General features: G+C 40.8%; 1 protein-coding gene across 8 annotated transcripts in view; it reads left to right on the forward strand.

Moving 5' to 3' along the window:
• mycbp2 (MYC binding protein 2) overlaps window positions 1-22,552 on the forward strand; it is a 294,316-nt gene that overhangs the window by 268,226 nt on the left and 3,538 nt on the right. For 7 of the 8 annotated variants that reach the window (XM_021578600.2, XM_021578599.2, XM_021578604.2 and 4 more), the window contains exons 72-78: window positions 4,193-4,325; window positions 4,654-4,757; window positions 8,434-8,622; window positions 9,757-9,864; window positions 11,414-11,623; window positions 15,974-16,081; window positions 18,913-19,078. In XM_021578600.2, coding sequence (XP_021434275.2) covers window positions 4,193-4,325; window positions 4,654-4,757; window positions 8,434-8,622; window positions 9,757-9,864; window positions 11,414-11,623; window positions 15,974-16,081; window positions 18,913-19,078 — 1,018 coding nt within the window. The remainder of the gene's footprint in view (window positions 1-4,192; window positions 4,326-4,653; window positions 4,758-8,433; window positions 8,623-9,756; window positions 9,865-11,413; window positions 11,624-15,973; window positions 16,082-18,912; window positions 19,079-22,552) is intronic. The other variant, XM_021578601.2, reaches the window with a different exon arrangement.

Raw genomic sequence — 22,552 nt, forward strand, 5'->3', positions numbered from 1 at the left:
TTAGATCTTCGAAAGCCAAGTTAACAAACAGATCACCAACCATTTCGAATCCCACCGTACCTTCTCCTCTATGCAATCTGGTTTCCGAGCTGGTCATGGGTGCACTTCAGCCACGCTCAAGGTCCTAAACGATATCATAACTGCCATCGATAAAAGACAATACTGTGCAGCCGTATTCATCGACCTGGCCAAGGCTTTCAACTCTGTCAATCACCACATTCTTATCTGCAGACTCAACAGCCAGGTTTCTCTAATGATTGCCTCGCCTGGTTCACCAACTACTTCTCAGACAGAGTTCAGTGTGTCAAATCGTTGTCCAAAACTCGGCCTGTTGTCCGGACCTCTGGCAGTCTCTATGGGGGTGCCACAGGGTTCAATTCTCGGGACGACTCTTTTCTCTGTATATATCAATGATGTCGCTCTTGCTGCTGGTGATTCTCTGATCCACCTCTACGCAGACGAAACTATTCTGTATACATCTGTCCCTTCTTTGGACTGCGTTAACTAACTTCAATACCATACAACTCTCCTTGCGTGGCCTCCAACTTCTTTTAAATGCTAGTAAAACTAAATGCATGCTCTTCAACTGATCGCTGCCCACCCGTCCAGCATCACTACTCTGGACGGTTCTGACTTAGAATATGTGGACAACTACAAATACCCAGGTGTCTGGTTAGACTGTAAACTCTCCTTCCAGACTCACATTAAGCATCTCCAATCCAAAATGAAATCTAGAATCGGCTTCCTATTTCGCAACAAAGCATTCTTCGCTCATGCTGCCAAATATACCCTCATGAAACTGACTATCCTACCGATCCTTGACTTCGGCGAGATCATTTACAAAATAGCCTCCAACACTCTACTGAGCAAAATGGATGCTGTCTATCACAGTGCCGTTTTGTCACCAAAGCCCCATATACTACCCACCACTGCGACCTGTATGCTCTCGTTGGCTGGCCCTCACTAAATATTCTTTGCCTAACCCAATGGCTCCAGGTCATCTGTTAGTCTTTGCTAGGTAAAGCCCCGCCTTCTCAGCTCAGTTGTCACCATAGCACGTGCTCCGGCAGGTATATCTCACTGGTCAACCCCAAAGCCAACACTTACTTTGGCTGCCTTTCCTTCCAGATCTCTGCTGCCAATGACTGGATCGAATTGCAAAGATCACTGAAGTTGTGGACTTGTATCTCCCTCACTAACTTCAAGCATCAGCTGTCAGAGCAGATTTCCAATCACTGTACCTGTACACAGCCAATCTGTAAAAAGCACACCCAACTACCTCATCCCCATATTATTATTATTTTTTTGCTCCTTTGCCACCCCCTTATCTCTACTTGCACATTCATCTTCTGCACATCTATCACTCCAGTGTTTAAATGCTAAATTGTAATTACTTCGCCACTACTGCCTATTTATTGCGTATTTATTGTTTGTATATAGATTTTTTTCTATTGTCTTATTGACTGTACTTTTGTTTATTCCATGTGTAACTCTGTGTTGTTGTTTGTGTTGCACTGCTTTGCTTTATCTTGGCCAGGTCGCCGTTGTAAATGAGAACTTGTTCTCAACTGGCCTACCTGGATAAATAAAAGTGAAAAAAAATGTTTAAAAAAAATTGTACAAAGATTGCACTTTTGCTAGCAGATTGGAAGGAAGTGGGGGTTTATTCGATTGCCTACGAATTCTCAGAAGGCAGCCTGGCCGCCGGCCCTTTTTCTCTGCCTCTTCACACAATTCACGGGTATCTGGGCCTGTTCGCATCGGCCTCGTCAGAATCTTTAAAGGAAAAAGTCATCGCAGTCCCGATGTCCAGAAGTTATTTTCGGTCACAAGAGTTGGTAGCGGCAACATTATGTACAAAATAAGTTTTTAAGAAAGTTAGAAACAGTGCAAATAAACAAACAGAAAAAATACAATCGGTTGGGGGCACGTAAAACGTCTGCCATCTTCTCCGGTGCCATCTTAGATGAATATCGTTTAAAGAATGTATTTAGTTCAGAAATTTAGTTAATTTAGTTCAGAAAAAACATCTAAATATATTTGTGTAATTTTATTTGTGATGACCTGTCCTATAGGATATTTATGAACATTTTAATAAATAACAAAACACAGCTGTTTTCTAAAACAATCTAATTGAATTTAGCCTTGGCATAAACATTTAAATTAATAAATAACAAACATCGCTGTCTACAAACAATCATTTGCCTCTAATTTACTTGCCTTTGCGGCGCACTTTGGACTGCTTAAAGTGAGCTGCTGCTGCTGGGAAGTCGAAACTGTCCAACTCTGTGGAGCAGCTTTCAATGCGCTTTAGACTTGTTACGTAGTTCTCAAGAAGGTGTGATCACTCTGTTTTGGAGCGAGAATCCCCTCTCGGCAGACACACTGGAACAGGGATAATCAACGCAACATTCTGCAATTTTGCTGAAGTCCCTTATGAGGACCTCACGAGCAGTTTTGAACTTTTTTCTTCTCCCTGATAATTTCCAGCACCAATTTATCGGCTATTAATTTATTTCGTTTTGGCCAAAAGTCGGCAATTACCGGCAAACAGAAACCCTTGTGTATATACGCCCATTCGTGAAGACCTGACCGCGTATACATTTTAAAGGGATGTTCCACTCAAAATACAGGGGGGGGGGGGGGGGGGGGGGGGGGGCTAGCCTGATCCATGAAAAACAGCACCAGACCATTATTCCTCCTCCACCAAACTTTACATTGGGGCAGGTACCGTTCTCCTGGCATCCGCCAAACCCAGATTTGGTGAAGCTTGATTCATCTCTCCATCTGTTTCCTGAGACGCCCACGGTGCTCGGAAGTGTCTGAAGGACGAGGGAAGTTACTCACTCAGACTGCTGGCTCGAAATCATGAAAATAATAGTCAATCAGGTTTGCTGATTAAATGTGACGAGATCGTAATATCTGCTTGAGTCAGAGTCTGCACCAAGAGGTGTTGCAACGTGTTTTTCCCAAGGGGTCCTTTCAACAGATACTCCTTGTGGATGACTGTGTTGCATCCAGCATAAGGAAAAGACGGTGTGGTCAGTGCAGACGGCACCTGTGACCACATTTGGTTGTTTTTCCATCAGTGGGACCACACGATCAATCAGTCTGCTCCTAGTAACAAGCGATATGTCTTGGAGGTGTAGTTTCAGAGTCTCAATGTGAGAGGCGAGGTAGTTTGAGTGAAAACTCTTAAGGTTAGTGTTGCATCGTTCCGTATTTAACCAACGTTTAGCTGGGTTCAAAGCCCTTTTGAGATCATTGAACAATGTTTGAGAGATGAGTGATATTGTCGAGCCTGAATCAATTAACGCATCACAGGTTAAGCAGTCCTCCAGGACTGTTTTGAGGTATGGCCTCTGAGTTGTGTTGTCATATTCTCCACAAAGTGGAGTGGTTGTTTTCAACGGTGTGATGTCATTTGTGTTCATGGTTTAAACAGATCGACGTATCTTAGTTTGAGTGGAATTGGCTTTTGCGATGGTGTTTACCTTGTGCGTCGCAACATTTGTATCTGAGTGTATAGTCTAAGCCCACGGGCTTGTTGCTTGATCGAGCGGGCCCTGGCTATGGTTTCAAGTGAGAGCTGGGGTAAGTTGATTGTTTACGTCCTCGCAAATGCCTAGTCATGGTGACTTATCTTTTTCCTCTTTCTCAAATTTTTGGCGCTTTTGTACTTCTCTTAGCAGAACTTCTAGAGAGCATCGGTTTACGTTGTGATCGTCATTGAACCCATTGTTACACTTGTTACCTGACACTTTGTGTGGGTTGGGTGCAGGAACGTAGCGATCACGTTGATTGTAGCGGTAGTCGTTACGCTGGTGATGTACTTTAGTTATTTTGAACGCTGTGGTTCTTGATATTGTGGTTTCATGGTAGATGTCGTTGTTGTGCGTCATCTCGCAACGCTCCTATCCCTGACAATGCACCTTCTAAGTGGAGTGAGTGCTACAAAGTTGATTTCACTGGACCCCAGTACTACCATATACCCCGGTATGGTACTATAAAGGTATGAAAATCTGGATATCGCCTAACCCTAGTCAAGATGTTTTTTTCAATATTACCATTCATTTTGAAAATATGTCTTAAACATCTTACAGACTCTAAAATCCAACTCATACCTTTCTGGCAGGCATGATGTGTAATTTAACATGGCGGTATCCCTAGTCTCCATGCTGTTTCTCTCCAGGTGTTTAAGGAGGAGGAGGAGGCAATCAAGGTGGACCTCCACGAGGGCTGTGGGAGGACAAAGCTCTTCTGGCTTATGGCTCTGGCCGACTCCAAGACCATGAAGGCCATGGTGGAGTTCAGGGAACACACAGGTAACAGAACCTATCCAGACCCTTTTCTGACCATGTCAGTGTAGATCTGAGAGGGACTGGATAGATGTAATCAAGAAACAACCCCTAGCTAGCCATTACCCCCTAGACACTTGTGTAGATCTGAGAGGGACTGGATAGATGTAAGCAATGATGACATTTAGAAGTTAAAGTGGAGCTACTACTACTACTACACATTTTTTACAATCATAAGACGTCACAGACTGTCATGACTGTGTTTAGCATCTGCCGTGTGATTTTTATGACAAGGGGATGTATTCCTTCTCTAGCCTTCTCTTGTGCATAGATAATGCTCTGCCTCTGTGTGCAGGGAAACCAGCCTCCAGCAGCTCAGATGCCTGCAGGTTTTGTGGCACCAGGAACGGCACCGAGCTCTCGGCTGTGGGCAGTGTCTGCTCTGACCCAGACTGCCAGGTACCAACTAGAGGTCGACCGATTATGATTTTTCAACGCCGATACCTATTATTGGAGGACGAAAAAAAGCCGATAACGATTAACTAGTTATGGCTGCAATCCCGTTAATCCCGATATCGGGACAATTGTCATCAACAACCGCTGAATTGCATAGCGCCACATTCAATGAATATTACTAATAATATATATACTCATGAAATCACAAGTGCAATAAAGGAAAACACAGTTTAGCCTTTTGTTAATCCACATGTCGTGTCAGATTTTGAAAATATGCTTACAGCTAAAGCAATCCAAGCATTTGTGTAAGTTTATCGATCGCTCGACAAAACATTATGTACACTTAGCATCAAGTAGCTTGGTCACGAAAATCAGAAAAGCAATCAAATGAATCGTTTACCTTTGATCTTCGGATGTTTTCACTCGCGAGACTCCCAGTTGCACAATAAATGTTCATTTTGTTCCATAAAGATTTTTTTTATATCCAAAATACCTCCGTTTGTTTGGCACGTTATGTTCAGAAATCCACAGGAAAGAGCGGTCACGACAACGCAGACAAATTCCAAATAGTAATGTCCACAGGAACATGTCAAACGTTTTTTATAATCAATCCTCAGGTTGTTTTTAAAATATATAATCGATAATATATCAACCGCAAATGTCTTTATCAGTAGGAGAGGGAAAGACAATGGCTGTCCAAACTCTGTTGCGTGAGCAAAACTCATGCGACCACTTGACGCGATGTTATCTTTCTGGCTCATTTTTCAAAATAAAAGAATGAAACTATGTCTGAAGACTGTTGACACCTTGAGGAAGCGATAGGAAAAGGAATCTGGTTGATATCCCTTTAAATGGAGCAAAGGGAGGCTATGAAACATGGAGTTTTTAAAATAGAAGCCACTTCCTGGTTTGATTTTCCTCAGGGTTTCGTCTGCAATATCAGTTCCGTTATACTCAGAGACAATATTTTGATAGTTTTGGAAACTTTAGAGTCCAATACTAATCCAATATCCAATACTAATAATACAAAAACAAAGTGTTGGAAAAGAAAGTAAAAGTGCAATATGTGCCATGTGAGAAAGCTAACGTTTAAGTTCCTTGCTCAGAACATGAGAACATATGAAAGCTGGTGGTTCCTTTTAACATGATTCTTCAATATTCCCAGGTAAGTTTTAGGGTGTAGTTATTATAGGAATTATAGGACTACTTCTCTCTATACCATTTGTATTTCATATACCTTTGACTATTGGATGTTCTTATAGGCACTTTAGTATTGCCAGTGTAACAGTATAGCTTCCGTCCCTCTCCTCGCCCCTACCTGGGCTCGAACCAGGAAAATATCGACAACAGCCACCCTCGAAGCAGCGTTACCTATGCAGAGCAAGGGGAACAACTACTCCAAGTCTCAGAGCGAGTGACGTTTGAAACGCTATTAGCGCGCACCCCGCATTTGTCATCGGTTACACCAGCCTTATCTCGGGAGTTTATAGGCTTGAAGTCATAAACAGCGCAATGCTTGACGCACAATGAAGAGCTGATGGCAAAACACACGAAAGTGCTGTTTGAATTCATGTTTACGAGCCTGCTGCTGCCTACCATCGCTCAGTCAGACTGCTCTATCAAATCATAGACTTTATTATAACATAATAATACAAGCCTTAGGTCATTAATATGGTCGAATCCGGAAACTATCATCTCGAAAACAAGACGTTTATTCTTTCAGTGAAATACGGAACTGTTCCATATTTTATCTAACAGGTGGCATCCATACGTCTAAATATTCCTGTTACATTGCAAAACCTTCAATGTTATGTCATAATTACGTAAAATCTGGCAAATTAGTTCGCAACGAGCCAGGTGGCCCAAACTGTTGCATTACACACAATTTCACCTGGTTAATATTGCCTGCTAACCTGGATTTCTTTTAACTAAATACGCAGGTTTAAAAATCTATACTTGTGTGTATTGATTTTAAGAAAGGCATTAATGTTTATGGTTAGGTACCGTCGTGCTTTTTTCGCAAATGCGTTTTTGTTTGGCGAAGTTGGTTGTCTTTGTTAGGAAGAAATAGTCTTCACACAGTTTGCAACGAGCCAGGCGGCCCAAACTGCTGCATATACCCTAACTCTATTTCAAGAGAAGTGACACCATTTTTCCTATGGGACTCCCGATCACGGCCAGTTGTGATACAGCCCGGGATCGAACCTGAGTCTCTAGTGAGACAGTTGTGATACAGCCCGGGATCGAAGTGATCGAAGTCTCTAGTGATGCCTCTAGCGCTGTGATGCAGTGACTTAGACCACTGCGCCACTCTGGAGTCATGTTTAACTGATAAAAAAAAAAAACATTTTTAAAGAGAGGTGAGCAAAAAATGTTTTAATAAAAATAAAAAAGTGGACCCTCTTGTTAAAACTACCTTAGTTCAACACCTAGCGACCTATTACAGAAATTGTAGCCTCTTGTGGAGACTAAAAGAGGCATAGTTCAGCCATAATCAGAGAGGAAGATCTGTATCTCTTTATTGGAAGCTTGAGAACATTATTTTTTCTCTAATCGTGCAATTTTTTTAAATGTAACTTTTCATATACAGTGCCTTGCGAAAGTATTCGGCCCCCTTGAACTTTGCGACCTTTTGCCACATTTCAGGCTTCAAACATAAAGATATAAAACTGTATTTTTTTGTTAAGAATCAACAACAAGTGGGACACAATCATGAAGTGGAACGACATTTATTGGATATTTCAAACTTTTTTAACAAATCAAAAACTGAAAAATTGGGCGTGCAATTGTCAAGCCTGAAATGTGGCAAAAGGTCGCAAAGTTCAAGGGGGCCGAATACTTTTGCAAGGCACTGTATCTATATATTTGTTATGTTTCAGAAAAGTGAAAGGCACATCTCGAGGGGGTCCAGGCTCGCAGGTCGATCTTAATATACTTTAAAATGACTAAAACCAAATCTAAACTGTTTAAAAAATTATAAATGGATCATTTAGTTTCTTGACTGTGTGCAGCTCGTTAATAATCTCTGAAATGAAAGCTTGACAGTTAGGGACAATGTTGGGCTACATTACTTTAATAGTAATTACAACATTACTTACTATGGAAAGTAACATGTTACATTTACTTTTGCGTTACTAAAAAACAGAAACCCCTCTGAAGATGCCTTGTGCATGTTGGTCATTCATTCTTATGCCTAGTAGAGGAGGATCACTACCTTTTGAATGGCTACCGTCCATAGCCAGGGTTTCTCAAACTCGGTCCTGTTTATTTAGATTAACTGATTTTCTTCTATGAACTCTAACTCAATAAAATCGCTGAAGTTGTTGCATATGGCATTTATATTTTTGTTCAATATATATTATTTAGTTGAATTATTTGTACACAAGTAAATGCATATATAAAACCAACTGGACATAGTAAAAGGTGAAGCTCAAATACAATGGCAACTGGCTACCGGTGTTGTATTGTTTTATACACACACACAAAATTATTTTAAATTCTACAATTTATGAATTGAATTCCTTGTAACTCACTAATTTTGACCCCCTTACTCTGCTGTACAGTATTGCACTGCAAAGGGTGTTGCTATTGTAAATGCACTTTCAATAAAGTGGATTTGATTAAATGTATTCGATAAAGCCCATCATCTGACCCTCACTCTCCTCCGTGCCCTCTGTAGGAGTATGCCAAGCTGGCGTGCAGTAAGACCCAAGCATGCGGCCACCTCTGTGGCGGGGTGAGGAATGAGAAGAGCTGCCTGCCCTGTCTGCACGGCTGCAACAAGAGTGCAGGCTGCCTGAAACAGGACGCAGACGACATGTGCATGATCTGCTTCACTGAGGCGCTCTCTGCCGCTCCCGCTGTCCAGGTACACAGAATTACATTTTATTTCACCTTTATTTAAACAGGGAGTCATGCTGGAACCACGGTCTCTTTTGCAGATGAGCATTGCATGAACGCATCAATAAACATCAAATTACACAATGCATGAAAAGCACACACAAAACACGGAAAGCAAAACACAATCATATGAAACAAACACATTCTTCAGTAAAAAGGCCCTGAATTGGACTGAATTGCGGTCGAGGCACCAACTTTAAGGAATTTTGGACATCTCCCCTGATTTAGATAAATCTGCTTGATATTAATAAAAACTGTAAGCAGATTTACCTAACTCTGTGGAGAACGGATCTCCAGGGTTAGCCATCCCTGATTCCGGGTCTGCGATCTTATGTCTGAAGCTGAACAAGTTTGTATTTATTAAGGATCGCAGCTACGCTTCCTGGTGTCCAGCAATATTAAGGCAGTGATATACAATTTCAAATATTAACATTACATTTCATAGCACTTTTCACAACACATTAAGTGTGTGACCTCAGGCCACCGCTCTACTATCACATATCTGCAATACAAAATCCATGTGTACGTGTGTATATAGTGCCTTAACAATGACGTAAGGTACGGCAGAAGTTTATGCAAGAGGGCTTTATAGACCGAGAGCACTGCATTGATCTACGCTACTTCAAAGAGGGCCAGCCAACCTTCTGATAAAATGCAAAATGATGTATACTGAACCTATCGCCCTTACTAAAGCACAATGCGCTATGATAAACTGCATCCAATGGCTTCAATACTGTGGCAGCTGCATTTACAGTATATAGACGATACAAATACTATTGTTGATAGTATTATATTGTATCTCTATGATACTAGCTTGATTCAGACAGTGACTCACACCTGGGTTTATTAGAATCTGTTTTCTTTCAAATACTTTTGAGTTTTTTTTTTGCCTGCCTGGAGTGCCAGATGGGTGGAATTTGAACTTGTGGGACTGTTATATTAGTTTCAACGCCCCCAGGCAGGTTCACATCATGTTTAGCTAAAGTGTTTGAAAATAATACAGATTCTATTTGAACCAAGGACCTTGTTTGTCTTTAGGCCATAGATGTGTTCGAGGTCAGGTTCCAAATGTTCTATGTGTGCTTTCTGTTATTTTCCTCAGCTGGACTGCAGTCACGTGTTCCACCTCCAATGTACCCGTCGTGTTCTGGAGAACCGCTGGCTCGGGCCCAGGATCACCTTCGGCTTCATGTCCTGCCCCATTTGCAAGGTACTATTGTAACTTATGTAGCCCCGCCCACTTGACCCTAGACATTTCGAAAGCTAAAGAACTAAATGTGTCGTTTTCACATAATATAAGCACTTGGAAGCCGACGTTAGCATAATTAGCATTCCCAGAAACGTAACAGACTAGCTTATTAGACTATCTCATGATCGTTCTCCATACAGGCTGTATTTCTTTTCATTCGAAGATCAATGCTTGAAAGGGCAATGTTGTTAGACACAGAATACCAATGGCAAAAGACAGAAACGGTGCAGAAATGTTTTTATGTAGGTAACATTCGGATATTTGCAATCTGTTGTGCTACAAATTTAACTAGCTAACCCGCCAGTTATTATTTTATGGGAATGCAAATTATGAGTGCTTATACTTACATTTTTTCAGATGAAATCACTTGATGAAGGCTGAAAGTGAAGGTTTTAACTATTACTTAAATAAAATGAGGTTTTTAAAAGTGAGCAAGCGTTGAGCCTTATCCTTTTCAATAACTTTTCTCACCAGAGAATTACAAGATCTTTCAAATTCTGTGCAAGTTATTTAATTGTTTTGACAAATGTAATTTATATCTAATCACACAGCTGTGTATCAATGCGACAACCACAGGAAATTGGCTGCACCATTGTTGCCAGGCTATGGTGAATATAATACCAATCTCCAGTGTCGCCCTGGAACATCTAGTAATACACAGCCTCAAACATGGTCTAGAACAGTGGGAGAACATCCCGCCCGTTTCCATTGGTTTATCTTCCATCTATTCCCTCATAAATGCACCAAGTATGGATTAGATCTGTTTAATGATTCGCTGGTTTAGTTCACCAGGTTGGTTTGCTGGTTGTGTTGCTTTGTATGGAGGGCTCGCCCCTTTTCAGGTTTTTTGTCTATTTTACTGACATGCACTTGTCACTAGTCTTGCACACAAGGCATTTCTAGCCGTGTGTTTAGCAAAAAAAAAAGTGGTATTCCATAATTACGCTCCCCCTTATACCAGAATTGAGGCTCTCTGTTACCATGCACACAGTATGTGCAGCGCGCAGGTACCCTATGATACCTGATACGCACCCACTTTCCACCACACATTGGACAGGATTTACTTCTCTAAAATAACTGGGATTAGGGCAATAGGCACACTATAAAACACATACATAACCATGAATAGGTTTAACAGAGATCATGTGGCCTGTGGTCTAACGGTTAGTGCCTTTGACCTCAGCACTCACAGGAATTGCATTGGTTCGAATCCAACCTACTGCCCTTCTGACTCGCACTCTTCCGACCTTTACTTTCTGCTCTTCACTGTCCTATCTGGTCAATAAAATAAAGCAAAAGTTCCAATGAGTGGCAATGAATTGTGTTATGTAGAGTTTACCAATTGACCTTGCAAAGATTCCTATCTTCATGATTTTCAATGTAACGTGCTTGGATCATAACAGCTCTGACTGAGTTTGAACTAACTAACATTGTGCCAACCGAGTTTAAAAAAGGAGATAGAATTGACTCAGACTCTTACTTGACTGGGCTGTTGCGTTTTTCCTCCCAGAACAAGATCAACCACTCGGTCATCAAGGACCTGCTGGACCCTATCAAGGAGCTGTTTGAGGACGTACGGAGGAAGGCTCTGATGAGGATGGAGTACGAGGGGCTGCACAAGAGCGAGGCCATCACCACGCCCGGTGCCCGCTTCCACAACGACCCGGCCGGCTTCGCAATGAATCGATACGCCTACTACGTCTGCTACAAGTGCCAAAAGGTAGGCACTAGGGGTGTAACGGTTCACCAAACCCATGGTTTGGTACATATTGTGGTTTTAGGGTCATGGTTCGGTTTCGATATGAAATGCCAACAGTTATTGTAGTTAAACAAAAATGATCTAAGAAAATGCTAAATGTTGGTATTCCTGATTACATTAATGATCATGAGTCATATAATTCCTGATGAGAACATATGATTACTCATCAACAGCAACACTAAAATAAAGTGCAGTATGCATGTGCAATCAATATGTAAACATGGCTCAGACATTGTATAGGCCTATGCTATAATGTTTTCTTACAAAGAGAAAAATAGGCACGGTACTTCTCATTTCCCACTCTGGGGTAATGTGATGAACTGTCACTGTTAAGTAGCTCTCTGTAGCCCTGGAGGTCCATCCATCTGTAGGAAGTGCAACACAGGGTGCATTGACTAATTCATTAACGTTGGCTTCAGCTTTCTTATATTGAGCGGGTACTACCTGTTTGCTGAAATGCGTGCGAAGCGGAAAACGTGGTTCGTAACGTGGCTCAAGCACTTACACAAGGTCATGAAACCCCTTATTCTTAACCACCAAGAATGGGCGCATATCTGTGGTTATAAACATGTTCATGCACTGAATGAAATGAAAAAAGGTACTAACCACATTTGGCTAAAACTTAACAAAGGTACAATCTATTGTGACAATTATGTATACATATGGGCAGCTTATGCTCCTCCTTCAGATTCATCATATTACAATGATCAGTTTATTGGCGATCTCCATACAGAAATCATTACATTTCAGGCAGAGGGTAAAGTGCTTCTTTGTGGAGATTTCAATGTAAGAACAGGTTCTGAGCCTGACTACACTGATGTGGGAGGTAACCACCACATATTTGGACACCCCTCCTTGTAAAGTAGCCCTATTATAAATAATAGAAACAGTCCTGACCAAATACTGAACAAAAATGGGAAGGAGTTAGTGCATCTCTGTCGAGCCTTAGGCCTGTAGATGCTTAATGGTAGAATCAGAGGAGTCTCTTTAGGTCAGTTTACTTACTGCTCAGCTCTTGGGACAAGTGTAGTCGATTATGCCATCACTGACATTGACCCCTCCTCCATTAGTGCATTCACTGTCAGACCACAGACACCACTGTCAGATCACAGTCAGATCAGCATGTTTCTGAAGAAATTAACCAGCAATACTCATTCTAAAAAAACAGCCCAATAAACTCTACTACATAGACCAATCGTAGAGATGGGCTCCAAACAGTGCAGAGAGATTCATTGAAACATTGAACTCAAATGAAATGATGAACTCTATACAGTTTTTCAATAACTCACAATACCAAAACAATAAAGATGGTATCAATTCAGCTACTCAAAACATCAACTGCATATTCCAAAAAGTAGCATCTAAAGCAAATTTGAGAAAACCAAAGAAATGCAACATCAGAAACAAAAAATTAAATGTTTCTGAAAAATGGTTTGACAACGAATGTAAAATAATTAGAAAACACCTAAGACATATGTCAAATGAAAAACATAAGCAGCAAAACAACCCAGAGCTACGCTATGAATACTTTGAAACAGTATAAACATACACTGAAACATAATACATTTAATTATACCAATAAGACACTTGATGAAATTGAAAACGAAATTGACCAAAATCAGTTCTGGGACATGTGGAACAATTTAAGCACGACAAAGCCGCAAGAATTAGCGATACAAGATGAAGGAATTTGGAAAACTTATTTTGATAATCTATACAAAAACCTCCCTCAAAAAGACTTAAAACAGAACCAATTAGAAATTCACAAAAAATGTAACATCCTTGAATCAGTCATTAAAAACAACCAAATTCCATTAGATTACCCAATAACCCAACAAGAACTAAATGAAAAGCTCAAATATATAAAATCAAAAAAAGCGTGTGGTCTAGATAACATCAGAAATGAAATGCTGAAAAACAGCACACCTGAGTTGCAAAATGCTGCGTTAAACGGTTCAACATGGTATTAACTTCTGTCTGCTTACCTGATCTCCCCTTTCCACAGAAGTGGAGACAAATCAGACCCAACAATTACAGGGAAATTTGTGTCGACAGCAACTTGGGGAAGGTTTTCTGTAGCATTTTGAATTCAAACCTTCAAGAAAAAAATGTAATAAGTAAATGTCAAATTGGCTTTCTCCCCAACCATCGCACTACTGACCATATTTACACCTTACATACACACTAATTAATAAACACCATCTCACTACTGACCATGCAGTGGGGGAAAAAAGTATTTAGTCAGCCACCAATTGTGCAAGTTCTCCCACTTAAAAAGATGAGAGGCCTGTAATTTTCATCATAGGTACACTTCAACTATGACAGACAAAATGAGAAAAAAAATCCAGAAAATCACATTGTAGGATTTTTTATGAATTTATTTGCAAATTATGGTGGAAAATAAGTATTTGGTCACCTACAAACAAGCAAGATTTCTGGCTCTCACAGACCTGTAACTTCTTCTATAAGAAGGTATTTACAACATTGAAAGAACAAAACAAAATCCCCAAATCGACTGAATTACCATCTGGCCCTAAACAGAGAATATGAATTGGCTCATTATCTCTACTCTGTCAGAGATACGAAGCAGAGACAAATCCTTACCAAGTACAGGCTGAGTGACCACCAATTGGCAATAGAAACCGGCAGACATAAAAAGACATGGCTACCCAGAGAGGAGCGTGTATGTGGTCACTGCACGACAGGGGAGGTAGAGACAGAGATGCACTTTCTCCTTTACTGTGAGAAATATTACTTACCAAGATATTCATTATTCACAGAAATGACTACATTTATTCAAATTTTTAGACTAAAAATACTAATTGGCGAAGGAGCAATGGCTCTTCTTGCAGTCAAATATGTATTTGCCTGCCATAGCCTGAGGGACACTGAATAATATCTGTATAGTAAACAGTAACCTACTTATTATTATTGTTATTACTACTAATATTATTATTGTTGTGATTATCATTCCATATAGTAGTGGTATGGGTAGTATGGGGTGATGGTAATCTGTCACGCTCTCTGACCTCATTCGGGGCGTGGCTACTTACTATGCAGAGTTAATAGGAGATAGATTCACACATACCTCCTAAAATCACATTCCTATCTTCACAAAAATACTTCAATCATATTTCATATACAACATTAAGGATGGAGACTTCATACCTGTAGTGTAAATACTTTTCAAGTTACAGTATTTCCTTAACCCATTATGACATTAGTTTTCTATAGATCCTCTCTGACCATTCCCCATGTTCTTATGTTAGAAATATTGTTCCAGTATTGGCGTTAGAACGTGTTAGAGTTTTGGGAAGACTGTCTGCGAAACAAAGGCACATTCCTAAGCGCATTTGAAGAGGGAGGGAGAGCGTGTTCTTCAACTTTAATTTACAACAGGGTGTGAGGTGTCAAAACCCCCACTCCAGTTCCATCCTCCCCTTTGCGGAGGGAACTTTTGTTTTATTTTTACTTTTTATACTCCTTTTTCTCCCCAATTTCATGATATCCAATTGGTAGTTAGTCTTGTCCCATCGCTGCAAAAAGGTCGAGAGCCATGTGTCCTCAGAAACACGACCCTGCCAAGCTGCACTGCTTCTTGACACACTGCTCACTTAACCCAGAAGCCAGCCGCACCAATGTGTCGGAGGAAACACTGTATAACTGGCAACCGTGTCAGCGTGTATGCTCCCGGCCCGCCACAGGAGTCGCTAGAGCGCGATGGGACAAGGACATCCCGGCCGGACAAACCCTCCCCTAACCCAGACGACGCTGGGCCAATTGTGCACCGCCTCATAGGTCTCCGGGTCGCGGCCGGCTGCGACAGAGCCCAGGATCGAACCCACGTTTGTAGTGAAGCCTCAAGCACTCCGATGCATTGCCTTAGACCGCTGCTTCACTCGGGTTATGTCACATTTGACATTGGTGGTTATGTCACAGTTATGCCACATTTATAAAGACTTTATAAAGCATGATTTGTAACACATTTATGTAGTGTTTTTTAAGCCTTTATAAGCTGCACGTCGTTTAAAGCGGGACCATAGAAATTATGTTTTCATTATAGGGATTTTTTAAGATTAAACTTATTGTCGATTTAGCAAGAGTGTTGTCGTGTGAATTTTAAAAATAACGAAAACTTAAATAGTGAGCTCTACCTTTGGGAACACAGGAGCAGCAGGCTACATTTTCCTACATAGAATGTTTTGGAAGTAATATCTTTCACAGATGTCTGTCAGTCAGTTTCACATGTCTCTAATTAACTTATTTGGGAGGCTTATCCCCTGACCCCTTCCCTTCCTTCCTCTGTTGCAGGCGTACTTTGGGGGAGAGGCGCGCTGTGACGCGGAGGCAGGACAGGGAGACGACTACGACCCCAGCGAGTTGATCTGTGGAGCATGCTCAGATGTGTCCAGGGCACAGGTGGGTCGAGGGAAAGGTCCAGAGAAGGCCTTAGGGCAGTGTTTTCCAAACTCATTCCTCTAGGAACCCAGATGGTGCACGTTTTGGTTTTTCCCCTAACTAGAGGTTGACCGATTGTTTTTTTAACACCGATACCGATTTATTGGAGGACCCCAAAAAAAAGCAGATGCCGATTAATTGGACGATTTAAAAAAATATATATATTGTTATTATTTATTTTTTATGTATTTATTTTTAATAATGACAATTACAACAATACTGAATGAACACTTTTATTTTAACTTAATAAAATCAATTTAGCCTCAAATAAATTATGAAACATGTTCAATTTGGTTTAAATAATGCAAAAACAAAGTGTTGGAGAAGAAAGTAAAAGTGCAATATGTGCCGTTTAAATTCCTTGCTCTGAACATGAGAACATATGAAAGCTGGTGGTTCCTTTTAACATGAGTCTTCAATATTCCCAGGTAAATTATAGATATTATAGGAATTATAGGACTATTTCTCTCTATACCATTTGTATTTCATATACCTTTGACTATTGGATGTTCTTATAGGCACTTTAGTATTGCCAGTGTAACAGTATAGCTTCCGTCCCTCTCCTCGCTCCTCCCTGGGCTTGAACCAGCAACGCAACGACAACAACCACTCTCGAAGCAGCGTTACCCATGCAGAGCAAGGGGAACAACCACAGGCTCAGAGCGAGTGAAGTTTGAAACGCTATTAGTGCGTGCTAACTAGCTAGCCATTTGTCTTCGGTTACACCAGCCACATCTCGGGAGTTGATAGGCTTGAAGTCATGAACAGCGCAATGCTTGACGCACAACAAAGAGCTGCTGGCAAAACGCACTAAAGTGCTGTTTGAATGAATGTTTACGTGCCTGCTTCTGCCTACCACCGCTCAGTCAGATACTTAGATACTTGTATGCTTAGTCAGATTATATGCAACGCAGGACACGCTAGATAATATCTAGTAATATCATCAACCATGTGTAGTTAACTAGTGATTATGATTGATTGTTTTTTATAAGATAAGTTTAAAGCAAGCTAGCAACTTACCTTGGCTTACTGCATTCGCGTAACAGGCGGTCGGTCTCCTTGTGGGGTGCACATGGACTAGTTAATTGTAAGGTTGCAAGATTGGTTCCCCGGAGCTGACAATCTGTCATTCTGCCTCTGAACTTGGCAATTAACCTACCGTTTCCTCGGCCGTCATTGAAAATAAGAATGTGTTCTTAACTGACTTGCCTAATTAAATAAATAGCGCAATGCTGTTACACGTTTAAATAAAGGTGTTATGAAAACTTGAAATCGGCCCTAATTAATCAGCCATTCCAATTAATCAGTCGACCTCTAATACAAAGTTTGGGAACTACTGTCCTGTTGCATCACCCAACTTCTGTTGAGCTTCAATTGGCGGACAGATAGCAATACATTCAAATGCAAAATGTCTTGATAAACTTGGGAATTCATTTTTCCATCAATGATAGCAAGCTGTCCGGGCACTGAGGCAGCAAAGCAGCCCAAAACCATGATGCTCCCTCCACCATACTTTTCAGTTGCGATGAGGATTTGATGTTGGTGTGCTGTGCCTTTTTTCTCCACACATAGTGTTGTGTGTTCCTTGCAAACAACTCGACTTTATTTTCATCTGTCCACATATTTTGTCAGTAACGCTGTGGAACATCCAGGTGCTTTTTTGCGAACTTCAGATGTGCAGCCATGTTGTTTTTGGACAGCAGTGGCTTCTTCTGTGGTGTCCTCTCATGAACACCATTCTTGTTTAGTGTTTTACATATCATAGACTCGTCAACATGTTCCAGAGATTTCTGTAAGTCTTTAGCTGACACTCTATGATTCTTCTTAACCTCATTGAGCATTCTGTGCTGTGCTCTTGCAGTCATCTTTGCCGGATGGCCACTCCTAGGGAGAGTAGCAACAGTGCTGAACTTTCTACATTTTAGAGACATTTTGTTTTACCGTGGACTGATTTTTAGAGATACTTTGTAACCCTTTCCAGCTTTATGCAAGTCAACAATTCTTAATCTTTTGTTTGAGGCATGGTTCACTTCAGGCAATGCTTCTTGTGAATAGCAAACAAAAATTTTGTGAGTTTTTTTTTTTAAAGGGCAGCTCACACCAACATCTCCTATCTCGTCTCATTGATTGAACTCCAGGTTAGCTGACTCCTGACTCCAATTAGCTTTTGGAGAAGTCATTAGCCTAGGGATTCACATACTTTTCTCAACCTACACTGTGAATGTTTGAATGATGTATTCAATATAGACAAGAAAAATACAATAATTTGTGTTTTATTAGTATAAGCAGACTGTGTTTGTCTGTTGTGAATTTTATGACCAAATTATTTAGAGATCCAAAGGGTTCACATACCTTATTTACATACAGTGGCAAGAAAAAGTATTTCAGTTGTTAATTTTTTATAAATTTGCAAAAATGTCTAAAAACCTGTTGTCGCTTTGTCATTACGGTGTATAGTGTGTAGATTTATAAAGATTTTTTTTTTTAATCCATTTTAGAATAAATCTGTAACGTAACAAAATGTGGAAAAAGTTGAGGGGTCTAAATACTTTCCGAATGCACTGTAAATCTGATATTTTATTTTATTTTTAATAAATAAGAACAATTCTAAGCTTGTTTTCGTTTTGTCATTATGGGGTTTTCCGTGTAGATTGATGACGAAAAAAACGATTGAATCCATTTTAGACAAAATGTGGAAAAAGTCAAGGGTTCTGAATACTTTCCGAATGCATCCTGTTTCCATTGATCATCATTTCCCAATGTAGTATAACACATCCATGTTCCATCTGCAGATGTGTTCCAAGCACGGGACAGACTTTCTGGAGTACAAATGCCGGTACTGCTGCTCGGTGGCTGTGTTCTTCTGCTTCGGCACCACTCACTTCTGTAACGCCTGCCACGATGACTTCCAGAGGATGACCAGCGTGCCCAAGGAGGAGCTGCCTCACTGTCCTGCAGGTACAGACGTACTGTGCATAATGCATAATCATGGCAGTTTTTGCTTTGTACTGAAAGTGCTCCATCTTGGAAACTTGACTGCTGACATGCACACTTTTTTGGGATTGTATTTCAGTGAACAAAATACAGAACAAAATACTAAAATATTAAATTCTAAAACATCAGCTTTGCTGATAACGCAGTCGCAGTGAAATGTTTGTGTTTCTAGCTGTAACAATGCAGCAATATCATGCATTACAATATAACAATAGGGAAAGGGGATACCTAGTCAGTTGCACAACTGACTGCATTCAACCAAAATGTGTCTTCCGCATTTGTATCTGTATTTATTAGGGATCCCCATTGGCAGCTACTATTCCTGGGGTCCAGCAAAATTAAGGCAGTTTATACAATTTAAAAACAATACATACATAGATTTCACAACACACTGTGTGAAACTCGGGCCCCAACTCCACCACAATCACATATCTACAGTACAAAATCCATGTGTATAGTGCATATGTTATCGTGTGTGTGTGTCTGCCTGTGTTTGCTTCCCAGTCCCCGCTGTTCCATAAGGTGTATTTATTCTGTTTTTTTAAATCTGATTCTACTGCTGCATCAGTTACTTGATGTGGAATAGAGTTCCATGTAGTCATGGCTCTATGTAGTACTGTTCACCTCCCATAGTCTGTTCTGGACTTGGACTGTGAAGAGACCTCTGGTGGCATGACTTGTGAGGTATGCATGGGTGTCCGAGCTGTGCGCCAGTAGTTCAGACAGACAGATCGGACACCCAGCCCCTCTGAATCAGAGAGGTGCGGAGGGCTGCCTTAATGGACGTTCAAGTCATCGGCTCCTAGGGGAGCGGTTTCTATTAACTGCCTTGCTCAAGGGGAGAATGGCAGATTTTTCCACCTTACCGGCTTGGGGATTCGAACCAGCAACATCAGGCCAGCAATGTCAAATACATTATATGTACGGACCATTCGAAAAGTATTCGGACCCCACAATTTGTTACGTTACAGCCTTATTCTAAAATTGATTAAATAAAACATTTTCCTCATCAATGTACACACAATACCCCATAATGACAAAGCGAAAACAGGTTTTCATAGTCGGCGTCGGCAATTTTCTGTCCCTGCTCTGGATCGAGCGGGGCTTCTCCATCTGTCCATCTGGGAGGAACGGGCTCAAGTTATCTTGCCTCTCGCCCGTCCATAAAGGGTTCTCCTAATCCTGTGAAGCGTGGCAGTGGGCGGATTTCCTCGTCTTTCCAGCCAAGCATGATTTTGGGCAACTCCACGGAAAGAAATGTTGACCATTTTTGGTTCCAAAACAATGTCCTATCCCAGAATTTGAGAGAACTACATTGCTAAGCTGCTCCCGAATGTACTACATCATGACATGGAAATTGATTATATCGTAGTCCATGTGGGTTTTAATGACATTATGAAGAGCAGCTCTGAACAGTTGAACCTGGTTGACTGACTGACTAATACAAGACCCAACATATCTGGCCCTGTGTCCTCTCTGAATCTTGGCATTTGAACGCTATAGCAGGATTCTTTGTCTTCACAACTGGCTATGTGATTATTGCAGCTCAGTGGATGTAACTTTTGTTGACAATTTCGATACCTTTTGGAAACAAAACGCGCTTTATAAGGAGGATGAGATCCACCCAAATCATTTGGATTCCTGGATCCTCACACCACATTATAAGGCTGCGTTGAGACAATAACTTATCAGTGACCCAAGCCCAGCTCAGTTAATGCCTACCATTGTGTTGCTGAGTCATCATAATGCTTTAGAAAATGTAGATTATACCAAGGGCGTTGGTAGACACAATGTAAGTAACCATTTCTGGTGCAGAAACAATGTCTCATCCCTGCTCCCGAATGTACTACATCAGGACATGGAAATTGATTATATCGTAGTCCATGTGGGTTTTAATGACATCATATTGTCATTAAATGTTCCTATAACTGCCCTGAATGCCTCTGCTGATCCTACAGATATTGTATGCAGTAATCATGTGTCTATGAACCAGATTTATACGGTATACCTTTGACGATACAGTGGTAGCAATACAAGGTTGTAACATCTACAGGAAAGACAGAAATGCCAAAGGTGGAGGTGTTGCCATTTAGATTCAGAACCACATTCCTGTGAAGCTTAGAGAGGATCTCATGTTAAATACTGTTGAAGTAATATGGCTGCAGGTTCATCTGCCTCACCTAAAGCCCATTATTGTGGGAAGCTGCAATAGACCACCAAGTGCAGTCAGTATCTGGATAACGTATTAAATGCTTGATAATATATGTGATATCAATAGAGAAGTATATTTTCTGGGTGATTTTAAATATTGGCTGGCTATCATCAAGCTTCCCACTCAAGAAAAAGCTTAAAACTGTAACCAATGCCTGCAACCTGGATCAGGTTACCAGTAAACCTACCAGGGTGGTTACAAACAGCACAAGAATGAAATCATCAACATGTATTGATCACATCTTTACTAATGCTGCAACAATGTGCTTTAAAGCAGTATCCATATACATTACAACAGGGCTCCAACCCTGTTCATGGAGAGCTACGGTCCTGTAGGTTTTCACTCCAACACTAATCTACCTGATTCTAAGAATTAGCTGGTTGATAAACTGGTTAGTTACAACGGGGGTTGGAGTTAAAACATACAGGAAGGTAGCTCTCCAGGAACAGGGTTGGAGTGAAAACCTACAGGACGGTATCTCTCCAGGAACAGGGTTGGAGTTAAAGCATACAGGAAGGTAGCTCTCCAGGAACGGGGTTGGAGTTAAAACATACAGGGAGGTAGCTCTCCAGGAACAGGGTTGGAGTTAAAACATACAGGAAGGTAGCTCTCCAGGAACAGGGTTGGAGTTAAAACATACAGGAAGGTAGCTCTCCAGGAACAGGGTTGGACACCCCTGCATTACAATATAATAGCCATATCTAGGAAAACCAAAGTTCCAAAGGTTTGCCTAATAAGAGGTCATACAATAAGTTTTGTAGTGATTCATATGTTGATGATGTAAATAACATTTGTTGGTCCGTGGTGTGTAATGAGGAGCAACCAGAAGCTGCACTAGACACATTTATGAAATTGCTTATTCCAATAAGCACCCAGTAAGAAAATGTCTGTACAAACTAGTTGAGAGGGATGAGGCAAAAGGAATGGCAAATAAGTCTGGCTGCACAACCGATTGGCAAACGTACTGCAAATTGAGAAATCTGGTGACTAAACTGAATAAAAGAAGAAACTACATAATGAAACAATGATAAATGACATAAAGAATGATAGTAAAACACTTGGGAGCACCTTAAATGACATTTTGGGGAAAAGGGCAAACTCTGCTCCATCATTCATTAAATCAGATGGCCCATTCATCACATAACCCACTCATATTGCCAACTACTTAAATTTTGTTTTTCATTGGCAAGATTAGCAAACTTAGACATGACAGCAACAAACGCTGA

This window comes from Oncorhynchus mykiss, chromosome 22 (assembly GCF_013265735.2).
Source record: "Oncorhynchus mykiss isolate Arlee chromosome 22, USDA_OmykA_1.1, whole genome shotgun sequence".
Classification (NCBI taxonomy): domain Eukaryota; kingdom Metazoa; phylum Chordata; class Actinopteri; order Salmoniformes; family Salmonidae; genus Oncorhynchus; species Oncorhynchus mykiss.